This window comes from Cebidichthys violaceus, unplaced genomic scaffold, assembly GCF_023349555.1.
Source record: "Cebidichthys violaceus isolate CVI_PGR_0920_01 unplaced genomic scaffold, fCebVio1.0.p SCAF_47, whole genome shotgun sequence".
In the NCBI taxonomy this organism is placed as follows: domain Eukaryota; kingdom Metazoa; phylum Chordata; class Actinopteri; order Perciformes; family Stichaeidae; genus Cebidichthys; species Cebidichthys violaceus.
In genome coordinates, this window is record NW_027176672.1 from 1,585,157 (window position 1) to 1,609,237 (window position 24,081).

The 24,081-nt window shown below is 46.0% G+C and overlaps 1 protein-coding gene across 1 annotated transcript in view; it reads right to left on the reverse strand.

Annotated features, from left to right (window-relative positions):
- The window catches only part of LOC137886916 (cadherin-4-like), a 61,866-nt gene extending 53,824 nt beyond the window's left edge, over positions 1 to 8,042 (reverse strand). Inside the window, 3 exon segments of the mRNA XM_068729611.1 lie at positions 1,031 to 1,232; positions 5,317 to 5,445; positions 8,033 to 8,042. Of these exon segments, the coding sequence (XP_068585712.1) occupies positions 1,031 to 1,232; positions 5,317 to 5,445; positions 8,033 to 8,042 (341 nt within the window).
- Positions 8,043 to 24,081: the final 16,039 nt, after the last annotated feature.

Sequence of the window (24,081 nt, forward strand, 5' to 3'; positions counted from 1 at the left end):
CTCTTGATATTAATGAGTGCATGTGTATCGTGTGCATCCAGCAACATTCACAGGTTACATCAGAGCTGCTCGTAAACATGCTGGTTCCTAAAGTCTCCGAGATCTGTGAATGCCACGATTGACCATAATTGATGAGCATAATTCTCCATAATAAATACAACAAATACAGTACATGTTCACTCAAAACGCATTCTAGTACGCACACTATTTCTATTTAAGAAAGTCCATCTTTCTGTGCCTCATTCACCGTCACATATCAGTGGATTTCTGAGAGTCACAGGCACTGTTGTGGGTTAGCATTTTCAATTTTATTAAAATGAGCAGATACCGTTTTGACCTTTGACTTCTGGTCGTCCCCTGGCTTACGCTGTAGGCGTTGTTGAAAGACACATAGGAGTAATAAAGCGGAGTGTATTGAGTTGACCCATCTCTCATATTAAATGCACCTCTCTCACACAGATTTAACCCAAATGGTACCCGTGCTTTAGTAATACTCTGACTTAATCCCTCTCACGTTGATCCACGGAGGAGAGCGGCCTTAATGTCTAGAGTTCGTACCTTCCCCTTCATCTCCTCTTCATGTCCGTCCGCAACATCGAAATGGCATCTGTTTCCCCTCTAGAGACTGTGAATATTTGATGTTAATTATGATTTAAGTATCCTGAAATAGAGTTTGTTCTATTGCTTTATTACAGAGATTCCAGCTTGAAGACTAAGGTGTAAAATTACCAAAAGGGAACAAAGGTGCAGAAAAAAAAGAAAGTTGTGAAACTTCTTGTGCAAAGTCAAAAGCTAAAAGTTAAAACGTGAATAATAGAACAGGGGAATACAAAAGGAAAAGCTTGCATTATCCCAATCTACGTGAAAAGAGCTGCCACTGGAGCAGCCGAGTTGGAGCAGCTCCCAGCCGATGGGGAATGAATATTTAATGATCCCAAACCAAGACGCAGTAATTACAAAGGGAACGGACTGTCATGCCGGAGCACTTTGAGCAGAACAACCCCGGCATCTCTTGATTAGTGCTCTTTACGGTCCCTGTGCCTCAGGTGTGACGCTCCCGTTTAGGTTTGGGTGGTTTCCCGTGGCTAAGTGGAGAGCAGTGGCCGCCTTTTCAATCAGAGGGTCGGCGGTTTCGATATCCCCCGGCTCCTGTCTCCTGTCGATGTGTCCTTGAGCAAGACGCTTAACCCCAAACGAGCGTCTCGTTTCGGGCCGGTTGTGTCGTCTGAAACCTGCGAGACGGAAAGTTCCGATACGACAGGAAGTGAAAGTAAGGAGACGGCTTACAGTTCAGCGGCAGATTCACTTCCTCGCAACTTCAGTGTGAAGATGTGATTTTTTTTTTTGCGGAGCGTATTCTCGCCTCAGGTCATGCGGTCATCACAGGACTTATGGGAATTTGTTCTTGACGTCAGGGTTAGGGTCTAACTTCTAATCCGGTGTGAACACGTTTAAAGCACATTACAAAGCTAACGGGCTTCAAAGAAATATTCCTGACATCAAAGCACCCTCACCCACCCGTCTCCCACACTCAACCCCCCTCCCACCCCACACACTCTGTATCTGTGCCTCGTGAATCGAGACCAGGATAGCATTATGAGCATAACAGTAAATATAGTTTGGTTTTAACAAAACGCTCGTCGTATCGATAGCAGGTTTAAGGCAGCGCCCTTCGACAAGAAATGGAAGACTCCACAGCAAGAGCAACAGAGATCGGATTCCTCCCCCGGGACGGACTCACATGCAATAGATGTTGTGTGTTGTGTGTGCAGAATAGATCCAACAATTAAAAAGGACAGTATAGATAATAAACACGAGAAAATCATAGAAAGATTTTAATCCCCGGAGGATGTGGAGAAACTTCAAGGTGCCGCCAAACAGAGACGTGTAGGACTGTGAGGCCTCCTCTGCAGACTACACAAACAGAGAAGAGGCAAAGCACACACACACACACACACACACACACACACCCACATGGGAGAAAGCACGCGGAGGGTGAGGGAAACGAGGACAGCATGCACAAAATGGGGGGAGAGAGAGAGAGAGAGAGAGAGAGAGAGAGAGAGAGACGTCCCAGGACGACCGACGGTCCGGCACGGAGAAGCTTGAGTGAACAAGGAGAGAGTGGAGGTGGAGAGGAGAGGTTTGGGACGCTCCTGTGCTTTTGGGGCAAACAGAGGGTCAGAGACAGTGTTCTCATGAGCAGGACACACTTGGACTAGATGTACTAGGCTTACTAGAGTAATTGAAACTGAGACTCATGTAGTGGTATATGTAGATCTACTACTGTTACAACCGTGATGCCGGTGTATGAAGTTAGCAGTGAGCGTAGCAGTGCAGTGTGTGTGTGTGTGTGTGTGTGTGTGTGTGTGTGTGTGTGCAGTTTGTTTGGTCGGTGAATAAATGCTACAACTCCTCCAGACACCAGCGCGTCTTTGCTTATCAGCCGGCCGCTGATTATTAAAGTGAACTCGGGGCTCAGGCGCTCTTCAGGTGGACTCACCTTTCAAAGGTGGACCGGCTAATCTGGAGATGTTTTAGAAATGTTTAATATGTCTTTCAACACGATAGCACGGTTACATTACGAACATCCCCGCTGCAGGCCGCGCTCTATGTTTGTATCGGAGGAAACACAGAGTGGGACGTTATTAAAGAAAGCCAGCAGCAGCATCATGTTGTAGGCGTGATTGGTAACATGTCAAGAGAGTGAGAAACACTCACAGTCAGAGCTTTAAGCGCTCATATCGGCAGCAAATGTAAGCGCCTGTAAAGTGCATCCCTGGTCTCTCCGCAGAGTCGGGGCCGTCTGATATCAGCAGGGGAGGTTATTCCAGAATACGGGGGCGCGATAGGAACAGTCCCTGCAGCTCTCCGGCTCCCTTTTAACTCTGGGGACCGACAGCAGCCGCGCATCCCGAGAGCGGAGAGCACGGGGTGGAATACGTTTAGGGAGAGGAGACGGCGGCTGTGAAGGGGCTCGCTCATTTAGGGATGTTTAAGTCGAGCTCGGCCTCGCACTTCTGACTGCTTCACTTCACCGGGAGCAGACGGTAAATCGGTCGTGGCTCTCATACGTCCTCGCAGTTTGTGACACTTATTGGACATAATGTGAACCACAGTTGCGTATGGCGTTCCCGTCTTAAGACAGTTCTCATGTACCATGTGTCTGCAGTGAGGCCGTTTTGCTTCCGTTGTGGAATTGTGCACACTGCACTAAAATATGCACGTCTTAATGGCGGCCTTTTTTTTTTTTTTTTTCCGTAGTGTCGTGGTTCTTCAACTTGATTGAAAAATGGCTGCAGACACACTCAACCACCTCACAGGGGGCTTTATTTTCATCATGCGCTGGGGAAGATTCCGGGGGGGGGGGGGGCAAAACCTGCCTTAATTGATTAAATAATAAAAGGGCTTCCATGCACCGGTTCTCCTTGTTTCCTGCCATGTTCCTTCATCCTCAAGAGCACCTTAAGGTCCCCTGCAGCTCCCAGCAGTGTGAAAATGATTGAGCGCTTATTTTAAAATTTGAAAAATAAAAGAAATCAGGCAGACGCACTCATCTTCTTCTCAGCGTAATGAGGTATTTATCCACGTTATATATTTTCCATCTGAGACTTTGAACAGTTCCGTTAAGCGAACGCTGTAATTAAGTTTAAGTGCGAGTGCTGCCAATTGTGTTGTAGTCGCGTCAGAAGACTATGTACACAATGACAGGACGCTTGTACGGCGTCACCGGCTTTTGTCTCGTCCGGATAAATAAAGACGAGAAACAAAAAAAGTGACATTAAACGCAGCCCTGACTTTCTCTCTCTGACTTGTCTTCCTTCAGTACAATACTCGTTCTAAAGAGAACAAAACGTTTAACCTTTGGAGAGCACGCGTCTCAAGCAGACGGCAGACGTATTAGGCTTTTCATGAGGATTTGCATGCAGGGTATAAGGTCATTCTCACATCTTTAGACGCGCGTTAGGAAGAACACCTTGAGGAGACACTTAATGATAAATGCTATTTTACTCTGTATTTATGAGGACCGTGACATATGAGCGTGGGTGGGATTTATTGGCCTTGCAAACATTTTGCACATATAACTCCAGGGTGTAATACATTTCTAAAGCGTAACCTCAAAGGGTGATGATGCAAATCACAGTTTGTTACTCGTTTACTTTCTTTTTTTTACTTTTTTTTATATATCTTTGCCCATATTTCTCCTTGGCCTTCTGGAGGGAGAGCTGGTGCTAAGACTGCAGTTAGAGACAGAATATATATGTGTATATATATCTATATATATATATACATATATATATATGCCATGTATGCGTACACATACAAGGAATTTGACTCCGGTTTTTACGTTGCTGTCAGCGTACAAAAATAGAAACAAAGTAGAACATATATAAATAAATATATATAAATATATATCCAAAAGTATGTATATGAACATAAAGAACAGCAACAATGTATTAGTGCAGAATGGTGGTAATAGTGCATGAGATATACATCTCATGTGGTTGGATTCTCATGAATAATTCTAACATTTTATGAACAGCTAGTTGTTGAAATGTGTTATTAGGGTTTGTGGCCCCGGCTGCTTGTAATGGGTAATGGTGATTCTGTGCTGCGATTAAGGATTCAATTATTTGACTCTGAGAGAGACTAAATGAATTCAGCATCAATCAACTCCGACACGCCACAGCACTGTGAGGTGTGATGCAGCTAACGGGGCTCACGGGACAAACGCTTTGACTAATTCCAGGCTGCTGACATTGACGATGTGGATACTGTACCGACGGAATATACGAGTTTCTAAACCGATCGTTACAGTGCTGAAGGTCGGAGCGTGGTCATGACTGTCATCACATAAAAGATGGATAAAGTAGAAAAGACAAGCGAAGGCTGCAGCAGAACCGACTCGATTACATCCAAACGCTCTCATCGTTCTCTTATTCTCTCACTCTCTGCCCGCTTTAGAACGTCCATTAGAACGTCGATCCTCTTGTTTTGTAAAACACTGAAAGTGAGGAATTTTGTGAAGACAAATGAAACTATCAAAGAAAAGAACAGTTGGAAAAAGTATCTTATTTTTAACACGATCCAGTCTTTGTGAATTCAGGTGTTGCTTTCCATTCAAAGGGTCTTCTGGTGTCTTTCTCATTAGCTCCAGAAACGCACATTTAAGTGACCTCCCGGTTTATCAACCCGCTCTCATACACATCTGTATTTTGTGTCCCGTCCAAGCACTGCTAAGTGAACCACTCCAGCGTCTTTATTTGGGCGTGTGGTCCGGTGATTTATTATGCTGCGCTCGGGAGCGTACAATACGTGTATCAAACAGGAGTTTCAGTGGCGCGTCACTTCCAAGACTCTCCAGGCTGTGGCGCTCCACGTTCCTTCCATCGGCCCGGTCGGTGCTGAAACCACCAGGAGCAGCTGTGAGCAGTCGTTTGGCAGCTGGAAACGGTGGCAAAATATGGAAATATATGGAAATATGACGTTTAACACAAGCGACCACATGAAACGTGGCCAATACTGTCTGACATGAAAGAAGGATTCCTGAAGACTCTCTCTCCACGTTTGTTTTTTATCCTAACCTCTACTTCTTCTACTCTGTTTCCTGGCAGATTACGTTCATTACGCGTATCGCCTTTAACGCCTGACGTTTTGACGAAAACCACGCTGTAGGCGACTTCATTCGCTCCACACCAGCAGATGGAAACAACGATTTTTTTGCAACATTTCAAAAGGTCGCGTAAAATTTGCCCGACAAATGGAATGGAAACACGGCTTTATGAGCTAAAATACTCCCAACTACCACCAGCCAACCCTTTCACACCCGATGCTCTCGTCCACAAACACGAGACGTGACGCGTCTTCACCGCCGCGGTGTCTGTAGCGGTGCGTGTCCTCGATGTAGCGCTCTGCTTTAATGCGGCTTGTACAATATGCATGAATACATAAAGATATCATTACGAGGCAACATTATTCTATGGATGACTCATGTTTTATTCATCAGGGTAGCACATATTAAAAAGCAATAAGCAAATAGCAGTGCTATATGTATGCTACTTAACATTTATGCCCTTGTTATTAAAAACAAGGGTAAACTCCAGATATTCTTCTACATAACAGGTTTATCAAGAAGACCTTGAGCTCATGCATGTGTATTCATACACAAACACGTGTTTTACATTCACTCACCTTGTCAGAGCGACTGACTGGCTTTACATCCTCGTGAGTTCTCGTGGAGAAGCTACAGTCGCAGTTGAGGTTCAACACGAGGCTCCTGGTCTCAGAGAGTCCCGTGTGCGCTCACACACACACACACACACACACACACACACACGCTGACTCGTATAACGCGCCGTATGGGGTCAAACCGACCGCCGGGGGACTACATGACGGCGCGCACGGGTAAATGGATCTTAGGCCGCCATTAACTGTCCGACTGACCCCAAGTTCAACTTCCCAGGTGGGCAGCCGCGCGCTAATAAGTCCCACCGACCCACCGCTCAGGCGTTAAGTAGCCGGAGTCGCAGACACCAGCTGGGTTTACGATCCCTGCCAACGGTGTCGCCGACCTGAGTTCCGCCGGAGTTACAGGTGCCAGACAGGTTAATGGCAGCGCGAGCACAACAAAGAGACGTATTATTGACCTCAATGCGCGGCCCCCGGCCTGTCTGCTCTCACACTGCGCCGCTACAAACGCCGGTGACAACACCCCCCCCCACTGCTCAGCTCGCTGCAAAGCGTGTGAGGATTTGCCAAATGCGTCGCGGTGTCATCTCGGTGTGGAGACACGGTCGTTATGAACTTTGAAGTTTCACACATCTGTGTGAGTGACCCATCTGGATGTTAGACAGATGTTGTACGGAGGAAAGAAAAAGATTTCTTTGAAACTACACTATAACCTAACGGTTCATATTCATTTTGTATGCTTACATAGACGTGTTTTCATTATCTTAATTACTGATTATTCATAAGTGTGTAATGGGGATTAAAGCGAAGGTAAAAGGAGCACTAGTGCTCCTTTCGTTAATTAGTTCAAAGTGTCTCTATGAGGACAATAGGTCAGCTACGTTTATACGATTTTCTCATGCACTGCACTTTGTTTGTAAAATGCGTCTGAGCTATATCTATAAAAAAAGATATAATTCTCATATTGGGATGCAGTAGTGTGAGATAACGTTGACAGGAAAACCAGCCGGGTCCAGATGCTAAACTTCTCTTAGCCATCCCATAAAGTACAGCATCACTGACAGTACCCTAAAACAGCACAGCCGCATGCATAATTCATAGGCATGGATCTGCAGTATGTGTAAATACATTCCTGTACACACACACACACATATATATATATATATATATATATATATATATATATATATATATATACACACACAGCGATATGAGCAGAGGGAGCTTATGCGGGATGTATCAAATCCGACCCAGGGCCTGGGCAAAGTTTCTCTTTAATTCCAGACGAGTGTGTTATCAGCCAAAGGTTAGAGAGGAGGAAGCACATTCTCACCTCAAGGTGGCAATGCTGCAAAAAGTTATAATCCCAAGTTTTCTCGGGCGAAAATAAGACCTCCAGAATCTGACAAGAAAATAAATATACCTTTTTTATTTATTTTTATTTTTTTAAAGAACTTGATCTCTACATGCTTTTGTGCGGCGCTGACACGCTGCACAGTAGTTGTCATCAGACGTATCGGTATTCTTTAAATGGCACTGTTTTATGCGATTAGTATGCAAAGCCCGAGGGGTGAAATATAAAAAAAACACACACAGAGACAGGAGATTATAGTGAGCAGTACTCAACTGCAGATGTATGGAGAGGAAATGTAAATGTGGAAACAAGAGTTCGTGCAGCTTCTTTGGCCCGTTGTGTTCTTTCAGTTTAATGATCTGGTTCACGATCGCCTCATTTTTTATTTAGATATATGCCCATTTACAGACAAATGAGTCCTGTTGGCCTAAGAATGACCTACTGCCCTACTAAACAGTTACTGTGATGAGAAGGAGGCCTTACACTTACAGGCAGCCATCATGTCTACCTGCGTGGTGTGAGCTGAACCGTGATCACAGCGCAAGAAGAACGGCGTCAAGCCTTTTTAAAAAGCAGTGAGCCTCGATGAAGTGTTGTGTGCTGTGGTCATTAAACTGACTGTATGTGCAGTAAGTAGCATGTTGCTAATATTGGATGCTGATACCATAAATTAAATAAAGCAAGATGGCCGCACGGTTCGCTCTTCGAGATTCCGCTAACCCTCCCTCTGAACGACGTGTAGCAGTGATCATACTGTAACATGCTGTACATCACTAACTAGTTAGCAGCTTACTGTGAAGACACAGCTTGACTCTTCCCCGCCGTCTGCTCGGCTGTGATGCACACGCTGAGCGAGCAGTTTGTTAGCTTCGCTGTTTTATGTTCCCGAAATGCACGACGTTCCATTTTGTCAGCGTTCGACGGCGCTCTGTTCAGAACACGGCGGCTTCAGGGGTCATTTTTTTAGTTTGTAGTTGCAGCCATTAGTGAGGCGGCTGTTACCTGTTCTCACTCCCCGTGTTGGACGCTCCTCTTTGGGTTCAGCCGTCGCTGCAGGTGTGTGTCTGATGAAGCTGGTCGGGGTGTTTCTTTTGAAGGCAGGCAACGCGACAACAGCAGCGACACGCTCTGAGATACCTTCAGGACAACAGGATGTTGCTTTTTTTTTTTCACGGCCAGATGAAACACAAAGGGCACGACATCGAAGAGAGGAATGGATCCTTTTCATGCCATCAATCATATTGATCTTCAAAACGTGACTTAGTTTGGATATTTTGATATCGATCTGCCCACCCCACGACCTTTTCTAAAACACCAAAGCATCTTTTTCTGCGTTATATCCTGTGGATGTACGTATCCGCAATAGGCTACAGTCGGCCCACCGATGGATCTGTGAAGTACCTGTGTCATGCCTCTTATTTGTGGAACGTGGATCGACGTTAATGCTACGGCACCACCAGGACTTGTGATGGCTCAGCTGATAAACAAACCCTAACAGCACCAGCAGGAGCTACTGGGTTAAAAGCAGTAAGTTGAAGCACTCAAAGTCAGAGCTGGAGAGCCGGGCAGAGTGAACTGGACGCACGCTGAGATGTTTCCGCCCCAAGTTTCAGTCAGCCAGCTCAGCTTACTGAACTGACAACATGAGAGTAACAGAAACGCACTGAATTAACTTCATCTCGTGGTGGTCTGTCAAGCCAGGTGAAATGTTATTTGTATTACAGAAAGGGATATCCGCCCATGTGAGTTGCTAAAATGAGTGTGGAGGTGCTTCAAAGTGACTGTATTCAAATCTAACAACACTTTTCCACGTCACCTCTGCAGAGCAGAACGTCTCAGAGCACCACAAAGCACCGGAAATTCACCGACTATAGGGCAATTTAAAAATCAGTTCTTGATCTGGTAGCTATAGGGGAGCTAAATGACCCTCTGTGACTTAAAGGATAACAAGTTCAAGTTATACATAAAGTATAAACGCTGCCTGTTGGATGGATATAATTGGTAGGCTTAAGCTAGCTGCATTTTTATATATTTTCTGACTCTTGTCAAAAGTAAATTGTACACAAAATAATGCAATAAAACTGGTATTTGGTGCGACAACTCGCACAATAAAGCGTGACACAACTTTGACTTGATGTGTAGGATTGCTGTCCATCAGTAGCAATAAATACTCCCTTCATGAGAAGTTTTTTTTGGAAGTTTTTAATCGATTCAGAATCTCGATTCTTCCATGAATCATTTTTTATTTTTTTTTTAGCTAACATTACCATGCACCAAGACGTGTCTACAGGCCTGTACCTCAGTGTTTACAACCCGACAACATAAAGCACAATGCCAGCATTGCACTCGATCGCCCCAATTCTACCCAAGGGTGAAATTGCCTTTTCATAATTTCCATTATGCTTGGTCTTTGAAAAATGGCTCTCACCATCTGCGGTGAGATTGGGGAAGTTATTTTTCTTTCAAAGTGTGTTTTGATGATGTGCTGCTTGATGGAGTGTCGAAGGCCTTGTTTCCCAGAATGCTGGTGTTTTTTTTTGTGTTTCATTTCCATGCTGGGTGGAACTGATGAATGGAGGATCTCATTGTGAGGAGTCCTCGCTCAGAGACACCTGAGCCCCGCGATCTGCAAAAAAAAGAAGCTCAATAAAGCGGCCGCCGACGGGCCTTTTGTTCGGCGCCTCGGCGCTCGTTCAAGGCGCCGGCTAACATATCGGATCGGTGTTTAAAAATGTTATGTGGATACAGCTAGGAGAAAGAAAAGGGACTTTGACTGAGCGACGCTATTCATTCATGCAGCTATTGTTGCTACTGGATAAATTAAGCAGTTACTGTATTAAGCAGTTCTTTTTTTTATATTAAGTGCCTTCTCCTGTCAGTCTCCATCTTTGAAAAAAGCTTCCCACAGCATCTCCATCTTGATCTCTGCTCCGACCCAGACTATTAAGTGCTGTAAAAAAAAAAAAAAAGTTGCTTTTACCAAAAGTACTCGCAGGGAAGCAGAAGAGGCTGCTGCTGATTAATCTGATTCCCCAGACAACACAAACACACCTTTCATCTCTAATATAGCATCTGGGTTGAAAATCCTACATGAAAGTGCAAAAAAAAAAAAAAAAGTGACAGAAACGTGAACAGATAAAGGAAAGTAATGTGATTACACTGATGCTGATTCCACACTGAGCTAAACGCTTGTGTTGCCGTGTGGACTAGTGAGGCATTCAGGGCCCCCGCGGCGCAGCGCTAAGGCGCTTCACAGGGCAGTAGTGTCTGCACATTGCGGCTGCAGCCCCATATGTTCGCGTTTTTGATTCGGACCTCCGGAGGGAGCGTGCCAAATAAGTGAGCAGCGCTCCGCTGTAGGTCTGTTGTCTGACAGCCGAATCTATGTGTAGAGAGAGAAAAGAGTGATTGAGGTCACGTTGAAGTATGCACTAATGTGGTGGAGAGCTGTCTCTGCCAAATGCATTATGGTCCACGGTAATATACTTAAATCACAGAGCTCATATCTCATCTCCTCCTACCCTGAGTTAGGAGCTCGCCCAGGCATATTTCTCTTTATGTCTATCCTCGTGCTAGTTAGGCCCCGGCCTGTTGGTCTGGGAAACGTTATAAACTGTTTGGGCAGCGGAGAAGAAGCGAGGGTCAAGTGGCGGTGGACCCTGCTTTCATGTTCCTGTGGGGAACCCTGACCGGGCAGACACGATTTAAGTGCCGAGCGCGTCCGCCGACCAGAGGCTCGCTATGAACCCCATAAGTCTGCCTCATTTAAAGGGGAATGGGGACTCGTTCACTGGGAATAGTTTAATAATTTAGTATGGCCTTAAACTAATCTATTTCAAGCACCCAGATGGTATTTATATTGAGCAAATGCTCAGATAATTGAATGGAATAATTTACTCACTACTGTTGCTCAGTGTCAGGAGGATCCCCACACTGCACCAACCCTGGGAAAGACATGAAGTGAACCGCTAAACCAAATCACTGGGAAAGCCTTTCCAGATCACAAGTATGTTGCTGTGAAAATAAAAGCAATTGAAATATCATATCGACATCTGGAATCGGCCCATAGCTGCTGCTCAGTATTTGCTTTTTCTTTTTGCATTTACTGTACCTGGATTGGATTTGTGTAATTTATAAGCGTATGTATATATATATGTATGTGCATGCAGAGGCCTTTTTGTGTGTGTGTGTGTGTGTGTGTGTGTGTGTGCTTATTAACGCTGCCTGTCTTATGGGTGCGATGGGAGCTCTGTGGGCCATCTGCCCGGTGCTACCGCCGCCCCGCGAGCATAACTGAGCAACCACCTGGGGAGCCGGGATGAGCTGGAGCGAGGTGGAAACAAGACGGCTGCTCTGACCCTTTGGTGTGGGAGAGAGAGCGAGAGAGAGAGAGAGAGAGAGAGAGAGAGAGAGAGAGAGAGAGAGAGAGAGAAAAAAAGTTGGAAAGAGGGAGATGGACAGAAGAGGTATAGGAAAAAACGCGTGAGGGAGGGATATAAAGAGAGGAGATAGAAGGACGAGCGACGGAGGGGGAGAAAGAGGGATAGAGAAAGAGAGGAATACAAAGAGATGGAGGGGGAACGGGCGGCTGCTGACTTTTAACAGGCGTGTCCCTCCATCTCTGATCAAAGCGTCCCATCAGCCTTAGGGGCATCTCCACTGAGTGCCTCCCCTAGCTGCTAAAAATTCTCCCTGCCGAGGAATCACTTTTAGCACCTCTCCTCTCGTAGCCCCCCCCCCCCCCCGAAACGCACTCGTCCATTCACGGGCTTCACGTATTTCCAGGTGCCCACACCGGCAACGACACATGATGGGGCTCTTTGTTTACCAAAGAGAATAGCAAATGCTTTGGGGTCGGTGGACCGGCCGGTTTTCTCCTGATCCTAAAGGTGGGAATGTGACTGGCAGCTGCAACATGAAAGCGAGATGATGGTAGATAATACAGCACCGTTTATATCAGTTTCCTTTGTCTCAGCCCTCCATTCTGATGCCTGCGGGGTAGTGGCAGTGCAGGAGTTTCAGAGGATATAAGGTAAGACCTCACACGTTAAGAAAACAAAATAAGGTCGCACCTTAAGGCTCTCAAACGCGCCACAGGATTTGCAGAATTCATTTAAGAGATAAATATGTTTTTAATGGCACAATGCCACATTCCCCTGACCCTTTTTATTCACTTGCCACGTGAGTTTCTGGGGCTGTGGGAGCCGCCGCTCCGCATTGTTCAGCTGACCATTCCTGCAGCTGGCTTTGTGAAGTCTGAATATCACACGGCTTCATGCCGCTGCTATGCCACTGGGGATATTCGCCGGCGTTTTCCTTCCACCGTGTCACCATCAGAGATGGGAAATCAAACAATAGCATTCTCCGTTGTCATTGTTCCAGAGCTGTCAGCGAGTCTTTGAATCCGTCGTCGACCTTTTGAGGGCCTCGCCTCCTGACTCAACCATGGGCAATATCACAGGATGCTGGGGCCGGGACCAGGAAACCCCAGCGGCCACATAATCCAGAAGGAATGGACTGGATCACATCCTTGTCCCGCACAAGAATCTCCATTTTCGGGAAAAAAAAAAGGCGCAGTAGTCGTATTTTGTGACGAGAGGATCTCTGCGTCTTGAGTGACCGTGCGGACACAGAGGAAGGTCCCCGGTGGCTCGTAAAGACAGAATCATTTAATCGTTTTTTGTGGGTTCACCCTTTTACCCTTTGCACTTTTACTTTTCTCAGTGTAATTTGCATTAATGGGCTCAGAGTGAAGTGGAGACAGGAATACAAACGTTCAAACCCAAACGGAGACCGAATCGCTTGGCTGAGACGGAGAGAGAGAAGCGGATCACTAATGATTTTAGCTTATAGGACACGGCATCCCGATGGCTAATGAAAGCATCATCATTAGGGGAGGAAGATGACCAGGCTCCTCAGAATATACAGACGGCTGAAATCAAAGCTGCCCGTCTCCCCTGCTGCCTTTAACTGTCATTAGACCCTGTCTGGTCTTGACATTGAGTATTTTGAATACAGTATAGATTAATATGAGATGACATAATGAAGCATCCTGTACGCGGTACAGTGGCAAGCTTCAATGGGAGTTTGGCAGATAGATGCTGTTCCCTTAGCTCCCTTAGCTCCCTTAGCTCCTTTAGCTCGTTTAACCTCTGACCTCTTGACAACTGCAGCCCATGTCCAGGTTCTGCCTAAAACCCGGCTACTCAACGAGATGCGTTCTGAGTGTGAATGATCAGTTAAGTTCAAACTTATTACTTTGCGGACTTTACTTTTGTTTTGGTCGTCACCATTCATATCAATGTGTTTATAAATAAATAGTTTAGTTGAGCACAGAACCCGAACCCAAACCCGAACCCACCTCTCAAAGTGAACCAGATCAATGCATTTAACTACATTTTCTTCTTAAATATATGATGTTTACAAAGTATTATTTTTTAAATAATCCTGATCTCAATAATGACCAAAGTAATACTAATTAGGGGTTTTAGCTGGACTCCCAGAACTTCCCAGGTCTTTCTCAGTTGTTGTTGTATGGATATTAAAATGTCCTGTTTAGAAAGAAACAACACTAACAATTTTCAGCTTTATCGATGTATGATAGTTGTTTGGCTAACGCTCCATTAGCAACCTAAACAATGAACAGTGTTTCTCTGAAACTCTGCCAAAGACTTGAAAAATTGCCCCCACTTAACACCGCTGGCAGAGAGTCTGTGCATTTTAGTACTAAGACGGTGTTTGTGAAATCTTTTTCTTTTTGCCGTGTTTACAAAGACCTATCCAGAGCAAATGATGCTGTAAGCTAATCGTTATGTTTTATGCTGTTTGTACACGAGACAATAATCAACACGCATACCGTTTTCTGCTAACAGGAAGTGATGCAATACAGTCGCACTATTGGACGTCAATGAAAATGCGACTTTGAAAAAGCTAATTCAACTTCACAAAGAGGAAGAAAAGCATGTGTTCTTTTTTATTTTATATTGTTGTATTGTGCAATAAGTATTTTCTGGAAACGTCTAAACGCCATTTTCAGATCCTGAACGCATCATAATGTAGTTGAACCTTCGTCCGTTAGCCATTAGCCGCTAGCCGTTAGCGGTGCTACCATCGTTACTATATCTGTCGGTTTCAACACGGAGCGGTTGCTTACAACGTTACATCATCGGCGACTAGAAAAGCATAAACGCCGACAACCTGATCGCATATTTTACTGAACGTTGGCGGATAACGATCGCCAATAAAACTTCATTTCACGCTGCGACGGTTAGCATTAAACTGTGTAGTGAAGGACAGTGGTCCGTTACACCACTAGTATTAGGACGCACTGTTAGTTGAATAGAGCTTTTCTTATGGCAGACATTTTGACACGCCGTTGCTGGAACAGTTGAATTATCTCAGGTCCTCTTCTAGACGGTTAAGAACACGGCCTACAAGCCACCATATCTGTCAGCGCTGGTTTAGATACTTTTCGTCATTTGGCAAATGCCAGATTAGTGCTATTGTTTGCTGCTCATATCTGTCTTTGTTCATGTCTGTTTTTGTTAAGCCGTTCTGAAATTTAAGCCGTTTGTTTGCCTTTGCTTTGTTGAACCGTGATTTACTCTGCTTTTACTGCTGTCCGTGTCTGTGCTTCGCTTTTACTGCAACTGATATCCCTTACAACATAATTAACATAAACACAATAAATTAAATGATGGCTGCATTCCACTCTCAGGTTCTTGGACTCTAGTACTGCGTGTGCTAAATCAGTGGCATTGCATATTGGGAGACTTTAATGGACGCATTGTTAATGTTATTACTTACACCTGTGCTTTCTGGTTTCTATTGTGCTGCGGATACGACCAGAGATAGTTTGGAATGGGTCCACATAGTGCCTAAATTAATCACAAAAAAAAGATACGCAAGAGAACAGCTCACTACGGAGTCAAAACGCAGGAGTCATGCTCACGTTAAGCAGCAAGACAACATTCAATAGAGAGTCAATTCAGTCCATGTTCTAACCAATCGTTAACGCGGGACTGACTCAGCTGTGATAAACAGTGTTAACGACATGGTTAAAAGCTTACCGAAAAAGGCCGTAAAAGTTATAAAAAAGTATTGAGCGATAACTCTGTTGCAAATCGGTGAATGCTGAGCTATTAACCTTGTAAAGAGCGCTTGTGTACGCCTGAACGGACTGACTGAGCGATCCTAGCCAGTGACTACAGCAGTGAGCTAGTGGAGGTCGGGGGGGGGGGGGGGGGGAGTGTAGAGTAACAAAAGCTGTTTTTTTTTCCCTCACGCACGCCTGCTGTGATCGGCCTTTTTTTACTCAGTAGTCGTGTTGACGTGTCATTACGGGTGTAATTGATATAGTGTGAATTATGGTCCCCATTCTATTGAGTGTGTCACAGCCGATCCAGTGAGCCAGCACGCATAATCCCGGGGCCATAACGTTATTAATTACACCCGTGTTTACCCTGCAATGACTTGTCAAAATGGCTGCTGTGAATAGGGCCCAATCGCGCCACGCTGCGCTACAAGCGTGTTCACTTTGGCCCTCGGAGCAAGGGGTGGTCCCGCTTAAACCTGCGCCGTCGTGGTCTTGCTTGTTAGGGCCAAATGCATCCACCCTGACACGGGCTCTGCCCTCGAACCGGAGCTCCTTCTCTTGCTAAACTAATTGGCTCAACAAATGTGTGTCCATGCTAATGACTGGAGAGATGGCTCTGTTTAAGAGTCTCTCTGTGTTCAGCTCGCGGTCCTTTTTTTGTGCTGCCTGTAACTGAATTCCTTTGGTTTGGAGTTCTTTAGCTTTTATATCACTATTTACCAAACGCTTACCAGCTGCATCAGAGCTATCGCTAATGCAAACCGAACGGTTTCTGCCGTTGCGGCTCTCCACCTGCGAACCAGCGTGGGGCTTTTTATTGGCGAGCAGCTGTAGGGAATGCAAAAGTGTTTGTCACAGAGTGAGCAGAACTGGGTGGCAACCTCCGGTTCTGAACTTGCGTCCTTTGTAATATCCAGCAGGGGGCGACTCATCAGGCTGCAACAAGACCTGTGATTGTATAGAAGTCTATGAGAAAATGAGTCTACTTCTCACTTCATTTAGTACCTCAGTAAACATTGTTAACGTTAGTTCATGGTCTCAAACGCTAGCTTTAAGTCTTGTTCAAAACAGCATGGTGTTCATTCAGTAGATCATGGTCCATTTAGAGTGAAACGGACCATAAAGCAGGGTGTGCTTTAGGGCGGGGCTACCTTGTGATTGACAGGCTGCTACCACGGTTCTGGGAGTTGTCAGTGTTCAGAGTTCAGAAACCTTTTTTTGGTCGCCTAAAAATGTCTTATTCAGAATTCGGTGTCACTTGGCTCCACCCTCTCGTGTCACATCTGGTTCCAGAAAAATAAGATGCCGTCAGCCAAAAATCAAGATGGCGACTTGAACTCGAGGCTTAAAAAACCCATAGTCAACAAACCAACGGTGACTACGTCCACTTCTTATATACGGTCGGTGAGCAGAACCCAGTAAGCGCTGCTACTACTCAATACAGATCGGTCTAAACAACAAGAAACGGGCATTTTGTATGTTCTAAATATCACAGGAGGAAAAGAAGAAACAGCCACAGTGAGCTGCTGGCTGAGGAGATGCAAATGACAGGCTGCACCGTGGTGTGTGTGTGTGTGTGTGTGTGTGTGTGTGTGTGTGTGTGTGTGTGTGTGTGTGTGTGAATCGGCACATCTCCAACACGTCGTCAAGGTAAACAATGCCTTTTACCTGCTATCCTGTGTAAACCGTTCCCACTGTGCCAACACAGCTTGAATGGTTGCGGTTGCTCATGTCTCAGCTCAGTGCGAATATCCCTCCACCTAAAAAAAAACCGTGCCCACATTCTTTTAACCCGTTCCTAACCGCGCCTCATCCCAGACGTTAACCGCGGTTTACTTGACGGTACCAGAACCTTCGTTGTAGTTGCTGAACCTCAGCTAACCGCACCGTAGATGCCATGTAAAGACATTGCAGGACATTTGGATAAATCCGAATTATAATTCAGAATTGTCCTGTATTAATGTTCTGATGGGTGATAGCGTTGCCCTGACAACCACATATTGAATCCTGCTCTGGGCCACACACACACACACACACACACACACACACACACACACACACACACACACACTCACATACAAGAAGACTGAGACAGACACCTGCCAATCTCAGCATTTAACGGGACAAAACTCAGAACCATGTCACAGAGCCCATCAGAGGAGTGGATAGGAGTGTTGGAGCTCATCCTTGGGACCAGAGAGAGGTGGTAAAATGTCTGGATGTCACACAGAGGAAATTGGCTGAGCAGCTGCCCACTAATGCAGAGTCATACTCTTTTTGATAGGATTAGAGCCCATTGGTTCACCAGGCATATATATATGAGAGAGAGAGAGAGAGAGAGAGAGAGAGAGAGAGAGAGAGAGAGAGAGAGAGAGAGAGAGAGAGAGAGAGACCAGTCAGATGGGAGAATAAAAGGGTCATTAGTCGCTCAAAAAGGTCCAACAGACGAGCCTACCTCCATATTATGCTGTTTTTGTTCAGGGAAAGGTTCTGTGTGGACCGTCAGGCACACGGACCGCCGGTGGTCAGAGGTTGTTTTGAACCGCACGCACACAGATGCAGGATAATGCTCAAACGCGGCCCGGTCAACCCCTTTTTAGTCAGACGACAATTTTTTGGGAAACGGACACGCTGAAAAGCTTTTGAATTGACCTTTTGTTCAACTCGTCTTTTGATGAAATTTCCCTTTCATAGTCTCAGACACAGCGTTGGATTTGTTGCAAAAAAAAAAAAAAAAAAGGTAGGCCGAGTATCGGGTCGAGTTCGGCGCAGCGAGCCTGTGTCGCAATCAAAAATACCAACACGATTAACTACGTCTCAGCGAAAAGGAGAACTGCTGTTGAGCATGACTTGGTTGATAAACGGAGGGATCACACGAGGCCTATCAGAAGATACAAAGAGCTCCAGAGCAAAGCAGACCGAGGGTCGACATCCAATCCAATCACACACACACACACACACACACACACACACACACACACACACACACACACACACACACACACACACACAGCTTCTGTAAAAACAAATCCTAGTTTAATTCAGTGTGCTAAACTGTGAGTTTTCAAAAATATTTATCATAGAAAACTAATAATTACAAAGTGCATCCATTGCTCCATCATTCAAGAACAAAACAGAAGAAGGATGGCTCGTGATGCAACAATGACATCACAAAACGCTATTCATACATCTTGTGATGTTTTTGTTTCTCCCAGACAACAGATGTTAAATATGTTGGCGGGCGCTCGATAGACTTATGGCATTATCATACAGGGACAAGCTTAAGAACCCATCAGTGTGATGAGATGCTTTGTTGTTGTTGTTGTTGTTGTAGTAAGTAAGTGGTCTCGCGGTGATCAAGATGGAGCACAGAGGAGGGGTGGGGATTATAAGCAGGGCTGCGGTCGAAAAGTGTCCAAAAATGACCTCCTAACATCTGACCCTATAACCACTTATCCTTGAGCTGTATGGAAAACGTCACGGGGTCGAGGAAAGATGTGAAGGAGAGTTCACGAGGAGTTAGGAAAAGACAGTCGCGGTGTTTGGAGAACCCGACCCCGCTTTCACTAAGCTACGTAACGATGACGCGACGCCACTGGTGGAGGTCTGCCGTGGCAGAACGACCACGAAGGACTACAACGATGAAGGACTACAAAAAGCACAACTAAAACATGACCCCGTGACCTCTGTCACTGAACACCATGCAGGCTATTTAAAGAGCTTCTTCTGAGAGAAGCTGCTTCACTCGTGGTGTGAAGGAGAGAAACCGGAGCTCCTTCCTGCTGCCGCTGCTGCTGTCACACTTAACAATCAACACTCCTCAATTCACTCCTGTGCAATAGCAATGAAACTGTAAAATATCAATGTTTCCTTTTTTTGTGTTTTTACTGATGCTTTGCTGTTAATTTTATTACGTATTCTTTCACTTGTTTCATGTTCGAAGTCACTAAATCCGTGTGAAATGAAACGTGAGGATTGTCACCGTCTGTTCATACTCATCAACATGAATCCCATTACTTTATGACTGTATGAGTATAATTGATAAACCTGTGTGAGATAAGCATATTGTTTGTTTTCATGGACGGCCGAATGGTGCGTCACTTTAAATGTTTGCAAGGAATTGTGGGGCGCAAAGGAAGGTCCAGTGTTTCCTATGCTGCTAAAGGAGCTGACAAAGGAAGCACTGAAGCACCTTTCCTTCACATTTAGGAGAATTCCAACAGCTCTTAATCATGGCGGCCACTTGGATACTTCCGGGTCATTTCAACTCAGTTAGGAAGCAAAAAAAAAGGACTATTCGACCACAGCCCCGCCCCTTCACCTGCAGGTCACGTGGAACACCTAGCCGCAGACATGACGTGTTCAGGTACTCTTCCCTGTCTGCTAAGTTTGTCCAAATTGAACCTTTTTAGATTCTTAAACGAGAAGTAATGGAAAGCAGACGAGCCTATTAAGGTGTTCGAACGCTGCGCACGTCTGCCCGATGAGTTAACTGTCAAAATGCAATAACGTACATATCAGATGTGGAGGCTACATGCCTGCGAAGCGGCGTAGGAACTTTCACTGCTAATGGTTAATGACTTTGCCATACACACACACACACACACACACACACACACACACACACACACACACACACACACACACACACGCGGCCATATAGAGACTCGACTCGTGGTTTAAAAGGTCCTTTCATTCGCAGCCATAAAACCGTTTAGGTCGCCACGGGGGAGAGGGATTAGAATATATATATATATATTATATATGTATACCGGGGGACCTCGGAAAGACGTCAGGCTGCGTGCTCGTTTGATCCAAAAGCTCCCAACGAGTGTTGCTTTAAGTGCGTGACACGGGCGCGCGTGTCTGTGTGTCTGTGTGTGTGTGTGTGTGTGTGCGGAGTTTTCCTGCACCGGGTGAGAGGAGGGGTTGGAGAGTGACGCTGGCTTGCTGCGCCTCGGTGCCGAGCGGAGCGCTTACCTGCAGATGAGACAGCCGGGGAGGGGAGAACTCGGGGCAGAGCTGCAGCAGCACACTCGCGGAGCGCACGAGAGGGACGTAACGGGCAAAGTCCCGAGCAAACGAGGACGGGAATTAAGTCGCGCAATCGCCGGAGAATCATTACGCATCTACCCTTTTCTCTCTGGTTCCTCGTCCAGGCAGCACTGGCTGGCTCGCTCGCTCGCCACGATGAGAACCGACTTCGCTCTGGTCCTGACAGCAGCCCTTCTTCTGGACTCATTCCCGGTGAGATTTCTTTTATTATTATTATTATTATTATTATTATTATTATTATTATTATCATTTTTTACAACAGCTGCTTCTGTAAGTTGTGAGAGACGCAGCGTCTCGAGGGGTGCGGGGTTCTTCAGAGCAGTGGCGCGTGAGCTGGAGTAAAAGTCATGTAACGGTAGCCGGATGGAGTCCAGCCTCGGTCCGGTGTGTTCGGTGCCGCAGCGGCGCAGAGCTGCTCCGTGTTTTCACTACAAGTGCGCTAATTGGTTCGCTGATGAATGTTCTTTCGAGAAGGAACAAATAAAGAATAAAGTCGGCGTTGAGGGTCTCTGTCGGGTTTCCTCTGGACCGTTGCGGGCTTCATCACCGGGCTCCGACACTAAGTTCTCATTGCAGCGCGATCCAATCACCCGAGATGACGCCTTTTTATTCTTCATCAAACACATTTAGTCATATCGCTTATTATAGCTCTCTCTGTTGGGCCTAAAAACAACAAGTGAACCTTTAAAGTTGGGAGGTGCTTTTCGTTTAATCGGTGCCGGTGAGCTAACGGTCCTCCTCACGGCGCACTGAGGAACCCTGCTTTTCAATCTGTCTCTCTGCCGCTTTCCTGACCGAAGCCATTATTATTATTATTATTATTATTATTATTATCATTATTTTTTTATGTCATGCAAATTTAGGAGAACTACACAAATGCTATTTGACTCCTCCGTTATTCCTCTCTCAAGAGGAGAGAGGGCCGAGTGCGTTATGCCGCCTCTTCATTCGGAACTCCTGCCCTGGCATCCACTGGTGTGTGTGTGTGTGTGTGTGTGTGTGTGTGTGTGTGTGTGTGTGTCGTTTTTGGTGCGCACGCACATTCACTTGTGTAGCGGGTCAGATCGTTCAATTTCACCAGCGGTGAGCACTGAATGTTGGGTGCAAAGTTTTCTGCAGGCCAGTACACACACACACACACACACACACACACACACACACACACACACACTTAACACACATGCAGTGATCTGCCCCCCCCCCCCCTTTCTGTGTGTGTCACTTAACCCTGAACACTCCTGAATATTAAAGGATGTCCTCATGTCGTCACATGCTGCTTTCTTTGGAGCAGCGAGTTAAACAGAACATTTGTTTGATGCTGTGTTATCAGATATGATAAGACTGTGGCTATTTAATCCGCTATGTGTCTACTACCCGGGAGCATGCAGTCGATGAACTTGTTGAATACGTTTCCGCTAACCGCGGCGCAATATGCCGCTTTCTCGCCCAGGCTCAGGGCCAAAGAAGAAGCAAGAAGAAATCAATGGAATCCATGTTTATCGATGTCTTGCTTTTGTATTGCTCTTCTCTTCCAGAGGAATAATGGCGAGCATGCTTCCAGAGGTCCCTGCCGACCTGGCTTCTCACAAAGCTTCTACTCTGTGCTGATTTCAAGGGATGTACTGCAAGGCCAGGGCATACGCAAAGGTAAGAGCTTTCATCGGCTGAAGCCGGTGAGCAGAGGAGCTCCCTCTCAGCATCGAGGCCGGTGAAGAGGAATGTGTGTGTGTGTGTGTGTGTGTGTGTGTGTGTGTGTGTGTGTGTGTGTGTGTGTGTGTGTGCGCATCTGGAGGGTTGATGGACATCGAACGCTGTGAACTGCTGCCGTGTGAATTACAGAAACGATCTGGAGCCACTCCAGTGCTGTTAAGTCTGCTGCTTCAGACCAACATGTCTTCAGACCAACATGTCTTCAGACCAACATGTCTTCAGACCAACATGTCTTCACATACGTTTAAGCAGAAGTGCACGCGGCTACAATACATGCTCCAAATGCTTCTTTTGTGAAATGCTAGAATGTATTGTTGTTGTTGTTGTTGTTTTTTTTTTTTGCAACTGCACCACCTCTTCAATATTATCATCATTATCACTATCGTCATCGTCTGTCACCTTCACACTGCGTCTTACCCAGCTGTGTGCGCGTTGCTCCAATTACACGGCGAGCCGACCGAGTTCGGAGGGCTTCGATAGTGCAGGAAATGGAATCGACATCCTGTGTCTAATCTGGCACTGCTCCTGCCAATGTGGGCTAATTGCAATTCTCTATTGATCCCGATGGTTGTTTTTTTTTTTTTCTCCCCCCCCCCACCCCCCCCCCCCCCCCCCTCATAGCTCAGCTAAGCTGTATTGTTTTGCTGTGGGCGCACAATAGCTCTTTTGTGGGTCGACAGTGTCTTCAGCAGCTGCACAATATATACGTCTCACTCTCCTTAGCGGTGAGAGACCTGGTGAGGATGCAGCTGTCTAGACTCTCTCTCTCTCTCTCTCTCTCTCTCTCTCTCTCTCTCTCTCTCTCTGTCTCTGTCTCTCTGTCTCTCTGTCTCTGTCTCTCTCTCTCTCTTCATAGACACAGAAGTACACACAGCACAATAGGGTTCAGTATATTATTCTTTGGGTTTGTTTTCTCCCTTGTGTCTGCATTTGTGTGTTTGTCTCTCTTCTGCCGGAGTGATAAAAGTTGTGGAGGAAGGCGTCGGCCTGATCGTGGCGTTTCATTAACTCGGGTGCGTCGATCGGCCCGGCTGCGGAAGCGGGATTGGATGCGGGACGTCGGTCGCCGGTGCGGCGAGGCTTTGCTCTCCGTGTGTGTGGCAGTGATGTCTTCAGCCCAGCAGGGGGTGTTAACACAATCACAAACAATCCCAGAATGAGCCATCACTGCTGCACAGGAGCCGAGTGTTTCAGAGAGCATTATTCATCTGGGTTTGAGAGATGAAATTGTCTCCGTGTCTCCGTTCAGACGTGAAATGATCGTCGGAGGTCTAACCGGGTTGTTTTTCGGTATTAAGAATTCAATTTACCACCAACGGGAGATGTTTTAGTGCCATTTGTCCAGCTTAAGCGTCACAAAAAGTCAACCATTGCCGCGTTAGCAGAGCGAATGAAAACAGACAGACTCGTCACGTTCAAAGCATACGCTTCTACTTAACATTTACAATTTGTGTCTTGTGGTTTTTTTGAAAAGATCTCGATAAAGTAATAAGTGCTCGTCTCTGCGGCGACACACTCACAGCTGCAATGTCATCTTCATGTGCATCCGAGTGCACAGCTGCAGTGGCCAGACACACACACACACACACACACACACACACACACACACACACACACACACACACACGCTGTATGTGATTTACAGGGCTCAGGCAGTTGATTTATCGTTGGTAAGGGT